Source organism: Mytilus galloprovincialis, chromosome 5 (genome assembly GCF_965363235.1).
Source record: "Mytilus galloprovincialis chromosome 5, xbMytGall1.hap1.1, whole genome shotgun sequence".
NCBI classification, from domain to species: domain Eukaryota; kingdom Metazoa; phylum Mollusca; class Bivalvia; order Mytilida; family Mytilidae; genus Mytilus; species Mytilus galloprovincialis.
In genome coordinates, this window is record NC_134842.1 from 57,270,312 (window position 1) to 57,289,926 (window position 19,615).

Sequence of the window (19,615 nt, forward strand, 5' to 3'; positions counted from 1 at the left end):
CATACAACAATCACTTTTACATTGTGGCGTCAGATATTTTGTTTTATGACGTCAACATTTTACGGGAACCTGTGTGATATCCAGCAATGGCAGACAAATAGCGATAAGGTGTATACATGCTACAACTCATCATTTCGAAGAAGGTGACCAGAAAACCCCAGAGGTTTTAAAAATATGTATGGATGAAGTACTTTTTTCAATTATTGACAATCATTTTAAAACTATAAGTATATTTATCATATTTAGTGTTTGTAAACAGATAAAATTGAGAATAAAAATGGGGAATATGTAAAAGAAACTACAACCCGACTAAAGAGCAGTCAACAGCCGAAGGCAACCAATGGATCTTCAACACAGCGAGAAAATCATGCACACAGATCTAGAGGCTTCATATACCTATTTATTAAAAGAAAAGTCAGTGTTTACCTGTATCAAGGATCTCATATTAGCAAAATGTGTATCCATAGCCCCACCATGGGGGAAGTTGGAAGACATCCTCTTCATGAGTTCACAAAAACAACTGTATGCCATGGCCTCTGTAAGAGAAGGTCAATATTAATGTTCAGTAGAATTGTAAGTAAATTAGAGCTGTCCAAATTAATTTTACACAGTCCCTAAAATAAGAATAATCAGTACCTTCTCCTGTCATTAAATGCAATATTACACAATGTGTAATTAAATAATTTTCAAAATGATTTTTACAAAGGAAATTTTTGACTGGAACTTCTACTCCATCAGTAACAGGCTCTTCAATATGGAAGGTAGGAAAAATCAACAATAGTATCCATTTAAACCAAATATCACTGTTGTTGTAGATGCAATTTTAAATATAACAAATGTTTACAATATAATATTTAAACTGTATACCAGACTACTACTCCTTAGTATCAGGATAATACTTTTTAAAACAAAGTCAAAGCTGTTTTTTATTTCTTTTAAATGTCCAAGTACCAAAGTATCTAATTTTTATCAATTTTCAGATAAAAGATACTTCAGGCCGCTAGTTTTCTCGTTTGAATTGTTTACATTTGTCATTTCAATGCCTTTTAAAGCTGACTATTCGGTTTTTTTTCTTTTTTTCTCATTGTTGAAGGTCAAATGGTGACCTGTAGTTGTTAATTTTTGTGTCATTTGAACTGGTTTCTTGTTGAGAGTTGTCTTCTTGGCAATCATACCAAATCTTCTTATTTTTATATTCATAAGTTTTCATGCATTATTTATTTAACATACCATCGTCAAATATGACTAGAAGTGGTGCTACTAGATCACACATTCCCTGTACATAGCCTATGTCTAAATGTTCCCACACATATCTGAAAATAAAGTATTGAAGTGCTTAAGGATGTACGTAGGTGAGGGTTTGTGAAATCAAGAATTTAAAATTGATACTATAATTCAGAAGAGCATTAGTTAAGGAACAAAATAAGCTAAAATTATTGATAGGTCATGGAGCTCCTTTTTCGAGATATATGATTTTTAAAATATGGCGGGAAAAAGCTGACTCAGACTTTTACCTTATATTTGCATTGGTATATTTTCGGTCTCAAAAAAAAAAACAAAAAACAAAAAATCGGCTTAAATTTTGGCAAATGGCCTTTTATGAGCTATTAAGTTGTTAATATATGAAAAGATAAATGGGTGTTATGGGGCAAAATATTGCAACATTGTATAGTATGGAAAAACAAGAATGTGTCCACAGTACACGGATGCCCCACTCACACTATCATTTTCTATGTTTAAAGGACTGTGAAATTGGAATAAATTCTCTAATTTGGCATTAGAATTAGAATGATCTTATCAAAGGGAACATGTATACTAAGTTTCAAGTTGATTGGACTTCTACTTTATCAAAAACTACCTTGACCAAAAACTTTAACCTGAAATTTGCACTATCATTTTCTATGTTCAGTGAACCGTAAAATTGGGGTCAAAACTCTAATTTGGCATTTAAATTAGAAAGATCATATCATAGGGCACATGTATACTAAGTTTCAAGTTGATTGGACTTCAACTTCATCAAAAACTACCTTGACCAAAAACTTTAACCTGAAGCCAAAAACTTTAACCTGAAATTTGCACTATCATTTTCTATGTTCAGTGAACCGTAAAATTGGGGTCAAAACTCTAATTTGGCATTTAAATTAGAAAGATCATATCATAGGGCACATGTATACTAAGTTTCAAGTTGATTGGACTTCAACTTCATCAAAAACTACCTTGACCAAAAACTTTAACCTGAAGCCAAAAACTTTAACCTGAAATTTGCACTATCATTTTCTATGTTCAGTGAACCGTAAAATTGGGGTCAAAACTCTAATTTGGCATTTAAATTAGAAAGATCATATCATAGGGCACATGTATACTAAGTTTCAAGTTGATTGGACTTCAACTTCATCAAAAACTACCTTGACCAAAAACTTTAACCTGAAGCCAAAAATTTTAACCTGAAATTTGCACTATCATTTTCTATGTTCAGTGAACCGTAAAATTGGGGTCAAAACTCTAATTTGGCATTAAAATTAGAAAGATCATATCATAGGGAACATGTGTACCAAGTTTGAAGTCGATTGGACTTACACTTCATCAAAAACTACCTCGACCAAAAACTTTAACCTGAAGCGGGACAGACGGACGAACGGACGAACGGACGAACGAACGGACGGACGAACGAACGGACGGACGAACGGACGCACAGACCAGAAAACATAATGCCCCTCTACTATCGTAGGTGGGGCATAAAAACCAAGGAGTACTAACATTTGACACAAATTCCAAAACCTCATCCAAGTACATCCTTAAGATACACATCACCTTTATGTGTAGCCTTATCTAAATTTTACAACATATTTTAAATTTAAGTATTAGAGATCTTAAAATCCACAGATCTGTACATAATCTATGTCTAGATGTTCCCACACATAGAAATTAGTAAAATTTGGTGAGGGGTTTATTTTTTCTCATTACACTTTTATAGAAATTCAAACAGTTATAAATAACAATTTTGTGCAATTAATGTTTCACCTCAAAATGAAAATAATACCATAACACTTTTCTGGATTTTCAAGACCTTAAGTTGGGACGATTGATTGATTGTTGGTTGCTTAACGTCTCATGGCAAATATTTCATGCATGTTCAGGACTAGAACAAGTATACAAAAAATACAATAGGTAGGTCTTTTAATAATAGAGACCATCCAGGATGATGGTCACGGAAATTTGGACTGCCACTGGAAAGTAAAGGTATATTGGTTAGGGACAGAAATTTTGCCTTGCAACAGGCCACCTAGGGACAATGAAGTCAGAAAGTCACAATTTTTTAAAACTTTCTAAATTACTTACGTGCACATTACATTGCGTAACTTATCAAGGTTTGGTATCGTAAAATACCAATAATTTCTGTCACACCTCTGCACATCTTTGTCAATTCTGTGTAGATTTAATGCTACACTATCCAACATAGCTGGCTGCAAAATACAAGACAAAAAAGTATTTCTGGTCAGAAAAAGGCTGACTGATTTACCAATTTCTTACAATTGAATAATTAATAATTAAAACCTGACACAACTTATTAAGCTTGTTTTTTTTTACTGTTATATTTTGTTCCATAAGTGGAGCAGGTATTGCTAACCCTTCTAGAGCACCAGGGTTCACACCAAGTTTTTGGGTAAGTTGTATTGGTCAAGTCTGATTTATTTGTGAATTGTATCCTTTTAACCCTTTCTCTTTTGTCCATACACAATGTTTGTTTTTCCTTGAAAAATTATTACATTTATTTTTTCTCTAATTTCTTTTATTTCAATGAACAAACATGTGGATTATAAGTAAATGAGTCAAAAATCAAACAACACAACTTACTAAAACAAACAAAACTTTTGGTCAACATATATCTGCAATGGTGACAATTATCCAAACTATAAGACAAGATATATTTAAGAAACATTTACTCCTATTTTTTGCATACTTACTGAATATACTCCCCCATGGGAGGCTGGTGAAGCAGGTGAGATCAGACTTTCTCTGGATGTTGATAACTTTCTCATGTGATCTAAAAATATAATTTTTTTATTTTACATGATACTGTTTTGAAGCTATTACATGAGACTGTATCTGATGAAAATGCTGGTATGATAGTTTATGCTGTATAACATTGGTACAATACTTGCATCAAAAGTTTTATTGATGGAAAAAATTAAGTTCACTCATCGAAGCAGGAAATGCACGTCATGAATTTACACCTCTATTATAATACAAATAAGAACTTTATCTGTGCTTACCAGTCTAGTTACAAATTCTGCAACATTGATAACTTGAAATTCCCTTATACAATGTATTGTAAACTAACAATCCCTTCACCATTGTTAACATATCAAGAAAAATGACATTTTGATGAATGCTAACTTGTTGGACACAAGTAAACCTATTTTTATAAGTCAAACAACTCATCAGCATTCTTGTAAAAGAAGAGCTCCCTCATAGAGGTTTTCAAACATTGAAAGATATTCACATTTTTACAACATAAAATAAAAATAAAATAAAATAGAATACAGCATCTATGTGTAATCACTCGACTGTTTTAACATTACCTGAGTCTCCCTCAATTGTCTTTGCACTTTCCACCGTCAATAATGATTCTCTACGACTATCGTCATCATCCTCTTTGTCCTCCTCCTCATCATCATCATCCTCAGCCTCATCATCTGACTCTCCGCCATCCTCCTCATCTGCCTCAGCACTGTCGGCAGAACATGACAACTTTGGGGTAACATATGAACGATCTATACTGCCATCTCGGTCTAATTTTGAAATGTCTGTTCCTTCTGAGTCACCAGCAGAATCAAGTTTGCTCCGTTCCTGAGAACTTTGTCTTGCTATAGAATCACCCAGTCCATCATCTGGACTATCAGAAAACGATGAAATGACATAATCTCTTTTTTCCAATAAAAATTCTTTAGTCTGTTTCATTTTATCGATCACCTGATCTTGAAGTGGAAGATCCATACTTTGTTTTCGGTCAGGGGTTGGTGTACAGGTTGTACCAGTAGCTGAACTCTCCTCAGGGACCGTCTCAGGATGTGAAAAGTCTTCCCATTCATCAAAGCTTTGTGATTCAAACACATCATTACTTAAACTGGAATCTTTTCTCACAAGAGGAATTTGCCCATCTGTGCTTTCAGAAGACATTTTCTGTAGATTAGCCGCCATGATTTCTTTTTCTCTTTGTCGTACAATGGCTTCTACAGCTAACCATTCGGACATTGTCTTTTCATACAACCATCTCATTTGTTTATCAACTTTGACCCTATCTTCTGGAGTACTAGAGAAAGCATAGTGTCCTAACAAGTATGGCCACACCTGTAATTGGAAATAGTACTGACTTGGTTTAAACTCTATTTTCCTGACCAAAGTCAGGAACTTGTTGAGTGGTTCCCTTTTGTTTGTTTTGCCATTTTGGGAATATGATGTTTACAGCAATCTTTGATAGTCTCCTTTAAATATACTTTTAGTTTTTTCAGACTCTGGATGGCTTAGAGCCTGACAAATGTACAATTGTCTTTATTTTGCAGATTATATTTTTACCTCTAAATGTCTTCATCATTTTGTGCAATTGGGTTGCTTCGTTATTGGCATATATGCCATTTATCCTTATATTCATATAAAATAAACCTGTCATTTCTAACTTAAAAGGAGTAAGTGTGATAAGGGTCCAATTTGGCTCCAAATATTTAGTCCATTATTTCAAAATCAACAGAGTTTTAAATAATACATAAATATGTGACAAAGTGAAAAACAGTTTTTCTTGAGTTTTTTCTCAAACAAGTATCAGCTTTCTTTTTATAATGTCAAATTTAGCTTAAATTATTTTCCCACCAAATTCAAAGAAAACTGGTCAATTTCCTTTGTATATAGTGCATTAATGAAAAAGGATATCAATATTTTGTTTTTCAAATAATTTTTCTGACCTGCATACTAAGTGTGTCAAGACCCTGTAGCATTTCTATAAATATCTTATAATTAAAGTCGATCATAAGTTACACTGAATTGTTTATGATTTATGAGTATTTTCACCCACAAGTTTTTTTGTGAAAAGAGTCCCTGGCCCTGGAAATAGAAATCCCAAAAGTTTTGTCAACCATATCAAAATCTGTTTGTATGGCCAGGTATATATTTTCGTGGACTTGATTGAAATTACATGTGAAAGATTGAACCTACCTGTTTTCTTATTTCATGTTGTACACCACCATAATATACAAGTCGGTGAATTTCTTGTTCATCTGTAATCTAATGAAAATATATTTTTGTATAAATATTTTGTTAATGATCTGAAAATTGAGAATTATTTAAAAATAAAATAATGAATTGCTTTAGAAGCTAATGGTGAAAATATGCAAAAACTCAAGTTACTAATTATATTAGTAAGAACTGTTCATTAGTTTTCAATTAATTAATTAATAAATTATCTTAAAATGTTTTTAAGTTTTCAAATTAAACAAACATTAAAGCTAAATCATGAAAATAAAATAATACTTTGCCTGTTTATATTTACACCAACATTATACAGTGACCTGTAATAATAATATGTACAACAGAAAAATAAACTTTCAAATCTATTCACTTTACTGGTGAAAACTTTAAATCCAACTTTGTTTTTCATTCAAAGGGATATAATTCAAATCCAATGCTCTTACTGTGCCATCTTTCTGTAAGTCATTCCACTTCTGTTCTGACAGTCCACAAGAGCCATCGTAAGGTTTATCTGCTGGAACTATTTTATGGAGGACCAGTCCTGACAGATGTGTTCTAACTGTCTTTAAATGTCTACAGTGTGCTAGCCCTAATAAATAGAAGTTTGAAATAATTCAAGTCACAATATCTTCTTGTAGCCAGTTATAAAGTAGTCACGAAAAAGAATATATGAGCCTTTTTGTCATAATAAACAACAACCAGTTTTTGGTCCAATTTCAAACTGTTTTTTACTATTGGAACACCAAGCAAGTCCATGCAGGAATCAATTTTAACGCTGATAATTACAAAAGCTACTTTCCCAAATATAGTACTTCTGATTTAAAAATTTGTAAGGGTTCCGCGGAACCCAGTGTCTCGCCTATTTTTGCTGTAACTCGCAGGCTCAACAACAATGAGGAAAAAAATCGATAAAAATATTCCTCTTGTTACTATTTTATGATTGTATGAAAATCTAAGTCCATTTAGAAGTAAATTACAGAAAAAACGGAGTTATCTTTTTACAAACTTTACTTCTGGATACAATCTTATGATCATAAATAAGCTTCTGTCCAAGTTTGGTACAAACCCAGGATAGTTTAAGAAAGTTATTAAAATTTTAAAAACTTTAACCTTAGAGTGAATGCAATGGTTCCCCGCAGAAAAAACTAAGTCCATTCATAGCAAAATACGGAAAAAATGGAATTTTATTTTTACAAAATTTACTTCTGGATACTATTTTATGATCATAAACAAGCTTCTGTCCAAGTTTGGTACAAACCCAGGATAGTTTGAGAAAGTTATTAAAATTCTAAAAACTTTAACCACAGAGTGAATGTTTTGTTTCCCTGCAGAAAACTATGTCCATTTATAGTAAAATACGGAAAAAATGGAATTTTATTTTTACAAAATTTATTTCTGGATACTATCTTATGATCATAAGCAAGCTTCTGTCCAAGTTTGGTACAAACCCAGGATAGTTTGAGAAAGTTATTAAAATTCTAAAAACTTTAACCACAGAGTGAATGTTTTGTTTCCCTGCAGAAAAAACTAAGTCTATTTATAGTAAAATACGGAAAAAATGGAATTTTATTTTTACAAAATTTACTTCGGGATACTATCTTATGATCATAAACAAGCTTCTGTCAAAGTTTAGTAGAAATCCAGTAAAGTTTAAGAAAGTTATTAAAATTTCAAAAACTTTAACCACAGAGTGAATATTTGTTGACGCCGCCGACGACGCCGACGCCGACGCCGACGCCGACGGAATGTAGGATCGCTTAGTCTCGCTTTTTCGACTAAAGTCGAAGGCTCGACAAAAATGTATGCATTTATAAGGTGGTACATGTACTGCAATATATTAACTTAAAAATGTATTTTCTACTATATAATAAATTGGCCAGGGGGTTTGGCAAAAAAATCTGGAAACATTCATTTGAAAGATTATAGTTTCTATTATAAAGGCATTAAGAAACATTTCTAAATACAAGGATATGTGTCAAGAGGACATTATGTGTGTTGCTAACAGTATCATAATTCCATGTTCAGTAAAATGCAACATTTCAGTTAAATATTTTAGAAAGTCCACATCTTAAAACATAAGTGCTTGATTAAACTACCTTCATCTAAAACTATAATCTGATACGCACTGAATGAACAGACAGAGAGAATAACAGATGCACAAACAAGAAAACAATATGGCCGACACATAATTAGAGCGTGTGATAATATTAAACATACATCCATAGAATGCCCTAGATATAATCTGCTTCCTCATGGTATCACACAACTGTTTGATTGTTGCTCTGAAAATAACAAAATATTGGTACTTGTTATATATAACTAATTTAATTTACAAAAAAATCAGCATATTTAGTTTCTGTAGCGTAAATTCATAATTCTTGTTTATGGATTCTTCTAAATTAACTGTAATGTACCTATATAGGACAATTTGATTTGTTATTATCCGTTTAAAAGTTTCTGATTAATATACCCAAACTGTTTCTTATTGTGGTTAACCATATCACAATTGTTTTACTACTGTGGTTGGCTCTTCTCTTAACATACATAATGTCATATAATATTTATACCAGTAGCTGGTCACTGGCTCTTGATGATATACTTATATATGTATAATAATTAAACCTGATTTTGATAGTTTGATAGCAAGTGTATTTTCGTGAATTTCTTTTATTAGAAGACCTTTGTTCATATTTCATTATTTGCTGTTTAATATGCACAATACTATGTATTTTCTTACCTATCTTCCTATTTACCAGAATCTATTTACCTTTTTAACCCTTCAAGGAACAGCTTGATCCTCTGTTTACTTTATTAAACCTGCATGTTTTTGCTAGGGTCTTAGCAGAAGAATAATGGAAATAAATTTCTAATATTTGACTAAGTCTGTAATTCATTTGTTGTTGATTATTTCTGTAAATCATACATTTTTTTTTAAAATTGCTTTGAAAGAATAGATTTTTTCATATTTCATTTCAAGGCCCTTTATAGCTTGCTTTGCAGTACTGATTTTGCTCATAGTTGATGGCTATACATTGATCCATGAGTGCTAATCTTCTATCATCTATGTCATTAGGTCACTAAGACTTGTCCTATTGGCAATCATACCACATCTTCTTATTTTTAAATTAACCATCTCTTTTGGGTATTGGCAAAATTAAACAGATAAATTCATGTTCAATCTTAAGACAAAATTTCTTAGCCAGTGGTTAATGAAATCTTACTTAACAAGATATATTGGTTTAGTATCATATACTGTTTATTCCTGTCCTTGGTCCTTGTTCTACGATCTCATATACATAAATTTCACCCATATTTCTAACTGTAATTTGTTCCTGTCTTTTGATACATTATATTTATATAAATGTCACATACTGTTTGTACCTGTGGTTGGCCCCTGTCTTAAGACAAGTGTTGTTCTGTATTTCCTGAGATCGAGCATAAGTCTGTACTGTCTGTATCATGGGACTGGGTAGTCGGGGAATTTTACTGGCCCAGGAGAAGTTATCTCCCTTGATTTTGGCTTTTGGGTCCATCATTTCTGGAGCTGAAAAATTCATTCACAAAACAAAATATATATGACAAAACTAATAGAATACTATTTTTACATCATTACAGAAAAAGTGCCTTTAATAACAGCTGCAATATGAGTGCATGATAGATACACCTTGCTATTGTTTATTAAAATTTCCATAAAGAAAGTCCGGTAAAATGCAACCATGCAACAACAAATCTGAAAGTCCTCAAAATTCTATACATCTTATAAAAAAGAGAGATTAATTTTCATGACTTTTAGGCCAATCCTGTTTGAGAAATATATTCTTCTATTTTTCATGTACCAAATTCTAATTTTCTAGAAAGATTACCTGGATATTTAGGTCTATCTTAATTACAAAACTAATGAAAATTAACCTGCCTCAAAAATATCCCACTTAACACAAGTTATGAAATATAAACATACGTATAATATCAGGTCTGAACGTAGTAATGATTCTGAACACATAATCAGTAGCCTCATCATCATCTGTTGAACTGGTACTACTGGAACTTCCTGTACTGCCACTCCTGTCTGACTGTACAATGTTTGACAGACGACTTCCTTTACGCTTTAATTTAGGGAACACTTTTCCTGAAGAAGAAAAATTTGATACTTGAAAAAATTGTAAGATATATCTAGTATATGTTGCTATAGATTTGTTTAGTTGTTTCTACATGTTCTAGTACAACTTGAAATAAACTTTCTTGTCAAAATTACCTTTTTGAAGTACACCAATGTAGTAGGGAAATAACTAATAAGATGACTATAGTCAGTTTGTGTCAGTCATTTTCAATAAAATATTCACAGCTTTTCAGTAACACAGAGTATGTTATGTATGTTTCACATTAATGTTTTGATACATTGATGAATTGTGACTACATTTTGTATTACAAATGCATTTTTGATGTAAAGATATCAGATTTAACTCAAAAAAACTCCTTAAATTCATAATTGATTAATTTCCTGGTCTTAGTGGAACAAGTTGGGTCTCCTGTATCTTGTTGAAGTCCTTTTCAGCAAATAGTCCAGATAAAGAAAAACAATATTTATATTCTGACAAAGAATAGCTAATCATTACAAAAGTATTTCCATTGGTTTCTGAATTTGTTTTTAATGATTAATAATCATAGCATAATGACCAGTATGAATTGTGATTTCTTACCGGAAAGCAAGTAAATATGATGTCACTATTGAATTTGACCAGTGAAGAATGGTGAAAAGCCAATCACAAATTGTTTATCATATAATTATATTAACTAAACTGGTCTGGTATATATTTACATAGAAATTAAAAAAAGCCTTATAATGTTAAGGTACTGAAATTACATTAGTAAAGTTTCTACATCTTGACATTACAAACATTGGTGACATTACAAACATTTGTGACATTATAGTAACACTGAATTGCAATTTATACATGAAACAAACTTTATAAATAAGATGACACAGCAATAAGTATTAATTAGTGAAAAGATTCAGGCTTAATTATCAAAAGACAATAAAATTTGAAAAACAAGATGAAAAAAATAAAACTTGACAGCAATTGTTTAACTTTGTATATTTATACACCACAAAAGGGTCAACTGCTTTGTATGGATATTTTTTAAATGCAAATTTATCAAAGAATCTAACGTATGTCCTCACTCCTGAAGTAATACCAAAATAATAATAAAAAAATAGTTCTAGTATAATTAACTATAAGATGTATAAATATTAACAGTATCAATTTTACTACACCAGATCATATGTGATCAAATCAGTAATGCTCATTTTTTTTTAATGATATTGATTTTAAAAATTTCATAACAAAGAAAGAAAACAAATAAAAAAATATTTGAAAAAAAATAAAAGCTGAAGTTATTTTTTACATAGAAATTGTGACATTATTATGATTTAAATAAAAAGAACTACGGTATTACTTCAGGTTACATGTAAGGTTCTACCTTTACCCCGTTGTGACCAAAGGGGCGGGTCAAGTTGACCATGTGGTAGCAGGCCAGTCTCAAGACAGGACAGGAAGGCCAACAGATGACCGCCCTTTGGAAAATGAATAGGTGGACGTTGTACTCCATCTTGACCAACTAGAACAATTGTACCGCCACAGTCAGCTGAAACAAACAAGTAATAAAGAAGGTTATTATAAAAAATCTATTTTCACTGCACGTCAATAGTTAAATTAAAAAATAAACACAAAACATTCTTTTGAATGATAATAAGAGTTTTTGTAGTTTATTTTTATAAGATAGCAAATTTCATTGAGTACATATATTTTGAGATAACCAACAAATATATTCATGCGCCAGGTCTATTCAATGACACAAATATACAATTAAAGGTCAATTCACCTTGGTCTATGTGCATATAAAACAAAGGACACAGATGGATTCTTGACTTTAATTTGTTTGTGAGTGAATTGGTTCCTTTAACTAGAGGCTCTTAAGAGTCTGTGTCGCTCACCTTGGTCTATGTGCATATTAAACAATGGACACAGATGGATTCATGACAAAATTGTGTTTTGGTGATGGTGATCACAGTGTTTGTAGATCTAACTTTACTGAACATTCTTGCTACTTACAATTTTCTCTATCTTTAATAAACATAGCCCTTTAGTTACAGAGGAAAATATTTTGTAAAAATTTACAAAGATTACCAAATTAATGAAATTTGTTTAAAATTGACTTTAAAGGGCAATTACTCCTTAAGGGGTCAACTGACCATTTTGGACATGTTGACTTATTTGTAAATCTTAAAATCTACATTTTCCCCCTATATTCTATTTTTAGCCATGGTGGCCATCTTGGTAGGTTGGCCAGGTCACCAGACACATTTTTTAAACTAGATAAATTTGGCCCAGTAGTTTAAGGAGAAGATTTTTGTAAAAGTTTACTATGCCAGACACCGCTGGACGCCGGACACCGCCGTACGCCAAATGATGAGAAAAGCTAACTTGGCTATTTGGGACAGGTGAGATAAAGAGCTGTTTAATCCTATAATAACGGTAGAATAAAACCTACAGCTGTGACATAGATATCCTCCAGAAGTTAAGGGAGCACATTTTGACATACCGGTAATTGGACATCTTATGATCTTTTTTTCTCTTGTTTAGGTTAGTGATCAGCCTGTTAGTAGCTGAACAGTGTAGGATTTTTACTTTTACAAGTTTGATGAGTAAAGTGGAAGGTTTATTTGGTTGCTGCAATCTATTATACGATCCAATATTTCTAGTAATTCTATTTTATTTTGATAAACATTTATATGACAAATGGAGGTCAGCGTTTGCCTTGACAGACCAATCAAAAATGAAAGCTTAATCATTTGATGGTCAACTGTATATAAAGGCATTACAAACAAGTATGGTAAATAAAATAATAACAAAGTTACTTACGCTGTTGATGACAATGTATATAAACAATTTCATCCAGGTATACTGTCAAGGCATAATCCCAGTATAAACTGAAAGTAGAACAAAATTATTTCTATTTATAGGCTGTTTGTGAGAGTCTAATTTCAGAAATATGCTATCAAATTTAAGAATGATAAAAAATTGAAATTTAAAATTTTAATTAAATTAATTTTACCATGTAGAATTATTTATTAATTGTGAAAAACAAAAAAACAATGATAAAGGACTACAGAAAGCCATTACTTTGTGGGGGGGGGGGGATTTCCTATCTACAGGGGATAACCTTCTAAGGAGGGATAACATAGGTACGAAAATGATTTAAAAGTGCACACAAAGGATTTGCCTCATAGGAAGAAGGAATTATCATTATAATAAACTGTTATCACAGAGATATGTCTCACCTTTTTGTAATTTTGATTATACAAATGTTGAAATCAAAATAGCAATACTTTTACATCTTACACAAGTTATGAAAATATTCAAAGTCAATGAACCGTGACTGAGTTACATGGCTAAACAATCTCCATGTAAATGAGATGTGCCAATGCTTATACAACTGCATACCAAATACCATCATGACCATTGACTTATCATAAGTCATTCCCAAATCTAAATACAAACATGAACTAATAAACTATAGAAAAGTTTCAAAGTAAAATAAGAGGTGGTTGGGATATATTTTCTCCATGGAAACAATACTTGCAAATTCCAATAAATTTGCATACCAAATATCATTGACTTAACATTAGCAGTTCATCTTAAACTGATCTAATCACACAAACTAATACATGTAAACTAAGATAAGTTTCAAAGTAATTAGACTTTGACTGAGGGGTGAGGCCAAATATTCTCCATAGAAATGAGATGCGCCAGTGCTATTATAGAACTGAATTAACATTGGCCTACCACTAACCGTTCCCTTTGAATTGACCTAATCACAAACTAATACATGATAACTCATATAAAATTTTTCAAAGTCAATAGACCATGACTAAGGGGGCAGAGCCAAATTATCTCCATGGAAATGAGATATACCCATGCTTATACAACTACATACCACATATCATTGACCTACCACTTGTGGTTCCCCATAAACTGACCTAATCACAAACTAATACATGTAAAATAAGCAAAAGTTTCAAAGTCAATACACCATGACTGGGGGGTCAGGGTCAAATAATCTCCATTGAAATGAGATGTGCCGATGCTTATACAACTGCATACCAAATATGATTAACCTACCACTTGTGGTTCACCATAAACTAAACCTTAAATCACAAACTAATATATTGTTGACGCCATCGCCGTTACCACCGCTGCTGCCGCCGGAAACAGCATACCTATGTCTCGCTTTTGGACTCAATCAAGGTGAGACAAAAATGTATAAAGTAAAGTAAATGATACAAATATGTATTATCTGTTGTGACTTTGAGCTTGACCTTGACATAATGGAATGGACACTTGTGCATCATGGAAAAAATAATCATTTACTGCCTTTTAGATGCCTTTTTTGTTTTATCATTGTTGAGTTAGTCTATCAAATAGGTCTTCTTATATGGTTTACGCATGAGATGAATTTGGGTCCAATGAAAAAAAAATTATCTGAACTCTGGCTATTGATTTTGACCTATTTACTACATATCTTTTTATTCATACTTCTTTTAATTCATTAATCATTAAAAGGTTCAAAAGAAGATAAAATTTCCATGAAAAAAAAACCCCACAAAAATTGAAAAATGAAAAATGACATTTATATATCAAATTTAGATAACTGACTATCAGGTTTGAATTCCCTCAAGATCAATTTACATTCAATTCATGTATAATTCAATAAAGTTGACTGCTATTTATTATAATTCATTAAAGATCCATATGCTTTTCATATTTTATCTAATTTTTATCCGTTTTAAATTGAATATTCCTAACATGCTACAGTTACATAACCAAACTAGAAAGATCCAATTATTATTCATGCTATAACCACTCAATGGTGATTTCGTCTGGGAAAATATTGAAACAATATCCGTTAAGTGTATATTCTTTATATACTTAAGCCTACATCTTTTCAGTTCACATTATATGCAAAAAAGTTGCACTTCTGTTATTTGGATAGATATTCTAAAAGAAGAATGAATAGGTTTTCTAATGGAATCTAGGTCAGAAAAAGACAATAAATTGTGTATTCCCACAGATAAGTTCTTTGTTTTATTCATCTAACAGAAATATACCATACCCATGCAAAAGTCAAGACCTTTTTAAAAAAGAAAAGTTTAAAGAGAGAATTCAAAATATATTTTTTCCAAGGCTTCAATTTCCCACAGACTTGTAATTAGTATTTTCCATCTGGAACTAAATTTCCATTTTACATTTCTAACTGAAACATTACAGTTGAAAACAATTTTTTTACCAAACATACATTTCTAATTGCAACATCACCATCGAAAAAAAATAGATAAACCTTTTGATTGTAATATCACTTTTAAAAGAAATTAAATATATATATATTCCTTTTTGCACTATTACGATTAAAAAAATAATCTCAAATTGCAATGTCTGTATTAAAATAAAATAATATGTATATTGCAAATTATATTTATATTGTTATTAAATTGTAATTTAATAATTGAAACTTATTAAATATTTACTGTATTGCTAATGGCAATATCATGATTGAAATTATAAATCAAATATATATTGCTACAAATTGCAATATCACAATCAACTAATTAAATATATATTTCTAATTATAAAATATCCATCACCATATTAAAAGTAAGCAAACTATATCTATTTACCTACTGTAATCAGTTGTATATCTTAACCTAGCAAACAAATTTAGCTGGTTGAGGAATCAAGCAAACTTTTTTTAGTACATTCTAGCAATTAGCTCAGTATCATTTAACATTGTTTACTTTAAATGTAAAAATTTCAGATTAACAAATATGATTGCCTATTTTGAGAAGAAAAATCACAACTGAAATTATGAATTAAGTTTTGATAAATTCTTACAAACATGATTCTGTCTTATTTTTGGCATCTATAAAAACAACACAATAATTTCTGAATTTAAGGTATATGGTATCATATTTACAATCAGATCATGTTAAAACTTTTTATAATCCATATAAGTTATAACAAACAAGAATGAGTTCCCAGTACACAGATGCCTCATCTGCACTATCATTTTCTATGTTCAGTGGACCTTGAAAATGCTGTAAAAACTCTGATTTGGCATTAAAATTTGAAAGATCATATCATAAAGAACATGTGTACAAAGTTACAAGTTGATTGGACATCTACTTCATCAAAAAGACAAAAACTACCTCAACCACAAACACAATCTAGCCTAACATCAGCAGTGTTTTAGTATATATTATTTGGTAAAACCTAGCTTAATGTTTGATGTAGATTACACAGTGTTGACATAGTAATTCTAAGGATATATTTCACTAAAATAAGAAATGAAGACAGCAGCGTCTATAGGAGCAGGAGTGCTTAACATAGTGACTAGAGAGTGTGTAACCATAACATTGTTTATACTCAGCCTATGCTATAATTAATCAGAGTTTATTGTGTATAAAGCTTGTGCTATAACTTACTGGGTTTTACTAGTGACTGTACATCTCAGTAAGTTTTTATACAACTCTGATGATTGGCTGGCACATAGGTAACACCAGTAAATAAAATAAAAAACTCCATGTACATTTTTTTTCAAATAAGTAATTTTTTCAAAGAGAAGAAATAATGGGCAATCATAAAATCCAAGGAAACTCAAGAACAAAACCTTAAGGGGGTTGGGGTGGGTTACAACTATAAGTCCCTATTCAAATTCATTACATGATCATCCTAAAAAAAGGTGGGGTTCCCACTCCTAGAACCCTCCCCCTGGAATCACCACTGCTGAGTCAGGAGAATCAATGTTTATATTTAGTGTATTTTTATTCCCAAACCTGAAAAAATTTTGTATAGTCTCTGTTAACAGTACTGTTGACTTAAACTCAGGAAGTTATATGACCCTATTTAACCCTCCCTAATTTTGCTCTAAGAGAGGTGGAAGATACTCAGATCTTCATTCCAGAACGGTAGGCTACACTAGTGGAACCCTGTTATATTTTCTAAAGGTATTTTATGGGCTTTTTTTACTTTTGTTCATGGCATTGTTTGTCCTTTTTTATCTATGACTTTGCATGCCCCTTAATAAATCTTCTTCCATATTAAGCAATGTCTTCTGCTTTCATCTGGTTAATTTTTATTGTGGTTAACCTCTCATTGTGGTTGACCTTTCATTTAATCCATCTACATGTCTAAATAATTACTATCTAATGTTATCTTTTATTTGTATTTTCATCATTATAAATAATCAATTTCCAATATTACAAAACAAAAGCCACAAATCAATTCAAATGGAAACGAGTGGGTGGTAGTTATAATTATCAAGAGATTTATAGATTCTGGTTTGTGGACACTACTTTCAGCATTGTAAAATTATGTGATGTTTGCATGCACCAAGGTTATTTTCAGCATAGTATATAACAAGAGTAGGATATCAAGTACTTGAAATGCTATTCTTAAAATAGATAAATATTGTGATGCATATATAAATTAATGATGTGCTAATGAAATATTTATTTGTGTTCTCATTTAATGTCCCATCATTTCCGATGGCATGAATCTTTTATTAAGTACTATTGGTACTTAAATGCCATATTTAATATGAAAGTTATATGCTTCTATTTAGATTAAAGGCATTAAAATATATGATCAAAAGTACTCTAGAATCTTGAAAAATTGAAGAAAGTTTTTGTGAAAGATAAACTATTGATCAGAACCAGTTATATATATGATGTCTCTACAAAATATCCATTGGATGTCAACTGATTGTCATTTAAGTGTGGGCAAACATTGTTTTTTAATAAGTTGAGATAAGCCTTTGAACTACATGTAGTCTTCTTAATCTTAGATTGGTAATTTGTGTGTTTTGTCATTTTGTCATTTTGTTTTTTGTGATTTCAGGACCAATCTGTACTAAGCCTTTAATCTGTTATCATACCTTACTCTTGTTTTGTTATATTATTTGGAGGGTTGAGAACTAACAAACATGTTTAAACTTTCTACTTTCTTTATTTACTTATTAAAACGTTAAAAACAAATGGAAATATTCAGACATTTTAGGTTACGGCAGAATTGATAACTTAAACACAAGATAAATCATAATTCCAAACTGAAACCAATAATGCCATATAATTTCAATTATAAATCGGGGGGAAGGGGGTGGGGGGTGGGTGGGGGGGGGTTGGAGGTCAGACATTTTTGGCAAAAGCATTCTATATTTGAAACACAAGACAAATCATAAATTCCAAACTTCAACCAATACTGTCATATAATTTCAATACATGAACAATCTGCTCCACCTCACCAAAGTCTCCTTTATATTCTTACCTCCGATCAACATCCTCTTCCTCATCTTTTATACAACCATTCATTAACTGATTTGGTGTCCACATGACTGTCAGGCCTCCAGCTGATTGGTGCAGAGACAAGTAACCTGCTAAGGACTCAACATCTTCTTTCTATAAAAAGAAAATTTCCTAGCATCAACCATAAAGTCTGAAAACCCAAGTTATATTTGTGTAGAGATAAGTGACATCAAGCTGCCAATAAAGTACTGTCATAGATCATTGCAGATTATGTGTTCATGTGAGGCTACATTTGCACATCAAATGATAAGTGTGCCCTTTTCACAATTTTTCTGATTTGTAAAAAACAAATTTCACTAAGGATATGTTTGTATACTTTATGATTCCAGACCAAAAATTAACCCCATGTAAAATTCCCATGTTTGCAGTATCTGTTGTTCCAATGGGAATCACAGATACCATCAATTTGTAATAAGTTCCTGCTCCACTGTTGGTACCCAAAGTTCTATTGTATTTTAAAGCTTTACCATAAACTATTGACTTACTGGCTGTACATAGACATTATTTTTGCCATACAACAGTGTTGTCTTGGAGTTCTGGTGCAGGGACTCCACATATTCTTTGGCTGACAAATGGAAACTTTTAGAGCTTTCTTCACTGCTCGAACTTGTATTTCTTCTCACCTGTAAAAATAAAAATATCAACTGAAGAATTTGCATTTAAGAGTTTACCAAAAAATAAAAAAATTCATATTCAGAATAAGACTTTATTATGAAAGTGAACAACATATTTGTATCACATAACATTCTTTGACGGAATTCACTTGTCCATGCAATAATGATTTTGACAACATGTAGATCATTTCTTTTTAGTAATCTCCAACATATTTTTGCATGATATGTCATATTTGTGCAACAATTGCACTTTTCCATGTTGTCACAAAAAGAAAGTTTCCAAGATATTTGATGTAACATTACTATACTTGAGATATTTAGTTGCTAAAAATTTAACAGAAAA

At 31.3% G+C, this 19,615-nt stretch overlaps 1 protein-coding gene across 7 annotated transcripts in view; it reads right to left on the reverse strand.

Moving 5' to 3' along the window:
- LOC143076108 (small G protein signaling modulator 1-like) overlaps positions 1 to 19,615 on the reverse strand; it is a 68,116-nt gene that overhangs the window by 8,813 nt on the left and 39,688 nt on the right. For 2 of the 7 annotated variants that reach the window (XM_076251756.1, XM_076251753.1), the window contains exons 8-22: positions 19,144 to 19,281; positions 18,621 to 18,751; positions 15,977 to 16,003; positions 13,164 to 13,231; positions 11,722 to 11,886; positions 10,202 to 10,369; positions 9,616 to 9,787; positions 8,461 to 8,525; positions 6,687 to 6,832; positions 6,211 to 6,279; positions 4,584 to 5,352; positions 3,966 to 4,045; positions 3,340 to 3,464; positions 1,231 to 1,313; positions 427 to 536 (exon numbers count right to left, since the gene is read on the reverse strand). In XM_076251756.1, coding sequence (XP_076107871.1) covers positions 427 to 536; positions 1,231 to 1,313; positions 3,340 to 3,464; positions 3,966 to 4,045; positions 4,584 to 5,352; positions 6,211 to 6,279; positions 6,687 to 6,832; positions 8,461 to 8,525; positions 9,616 to 9,787; positions 10,202 to 10,369; positions 11,722 to 11,886; positions 13,164 to 13,231; positions 15,977 to 16,003; positions 18,621 to 18,751; positions 19,144 to 19,281 — 2,316 coding nt within the window. The remainder of the gene's footprint in view (positions 1 to 426; positions 537 to 1,230; positions 1,314 to 3,339; positions 3,465 to 3,965; positions 4,046 to 4,583; positions 5,353 to 6,210; positions 6,280 to 6,686; positions 6,833 to 8,460; positions 8,526 to 9,615; positions 9,788 to 10,201; positions 10,370 to 11,721; positions 11,887 to 13,163; positions 13,232 to 15,976; positions 16,004 to 18,620; positions 18,752 to 19,143; positions 19,282 to 19,615) is intronic. The other 5 variants (XM_076251758.1, XM_076251757.1, XM_076251754.1 and 2 more) reach the window with 4 other exon arrangements.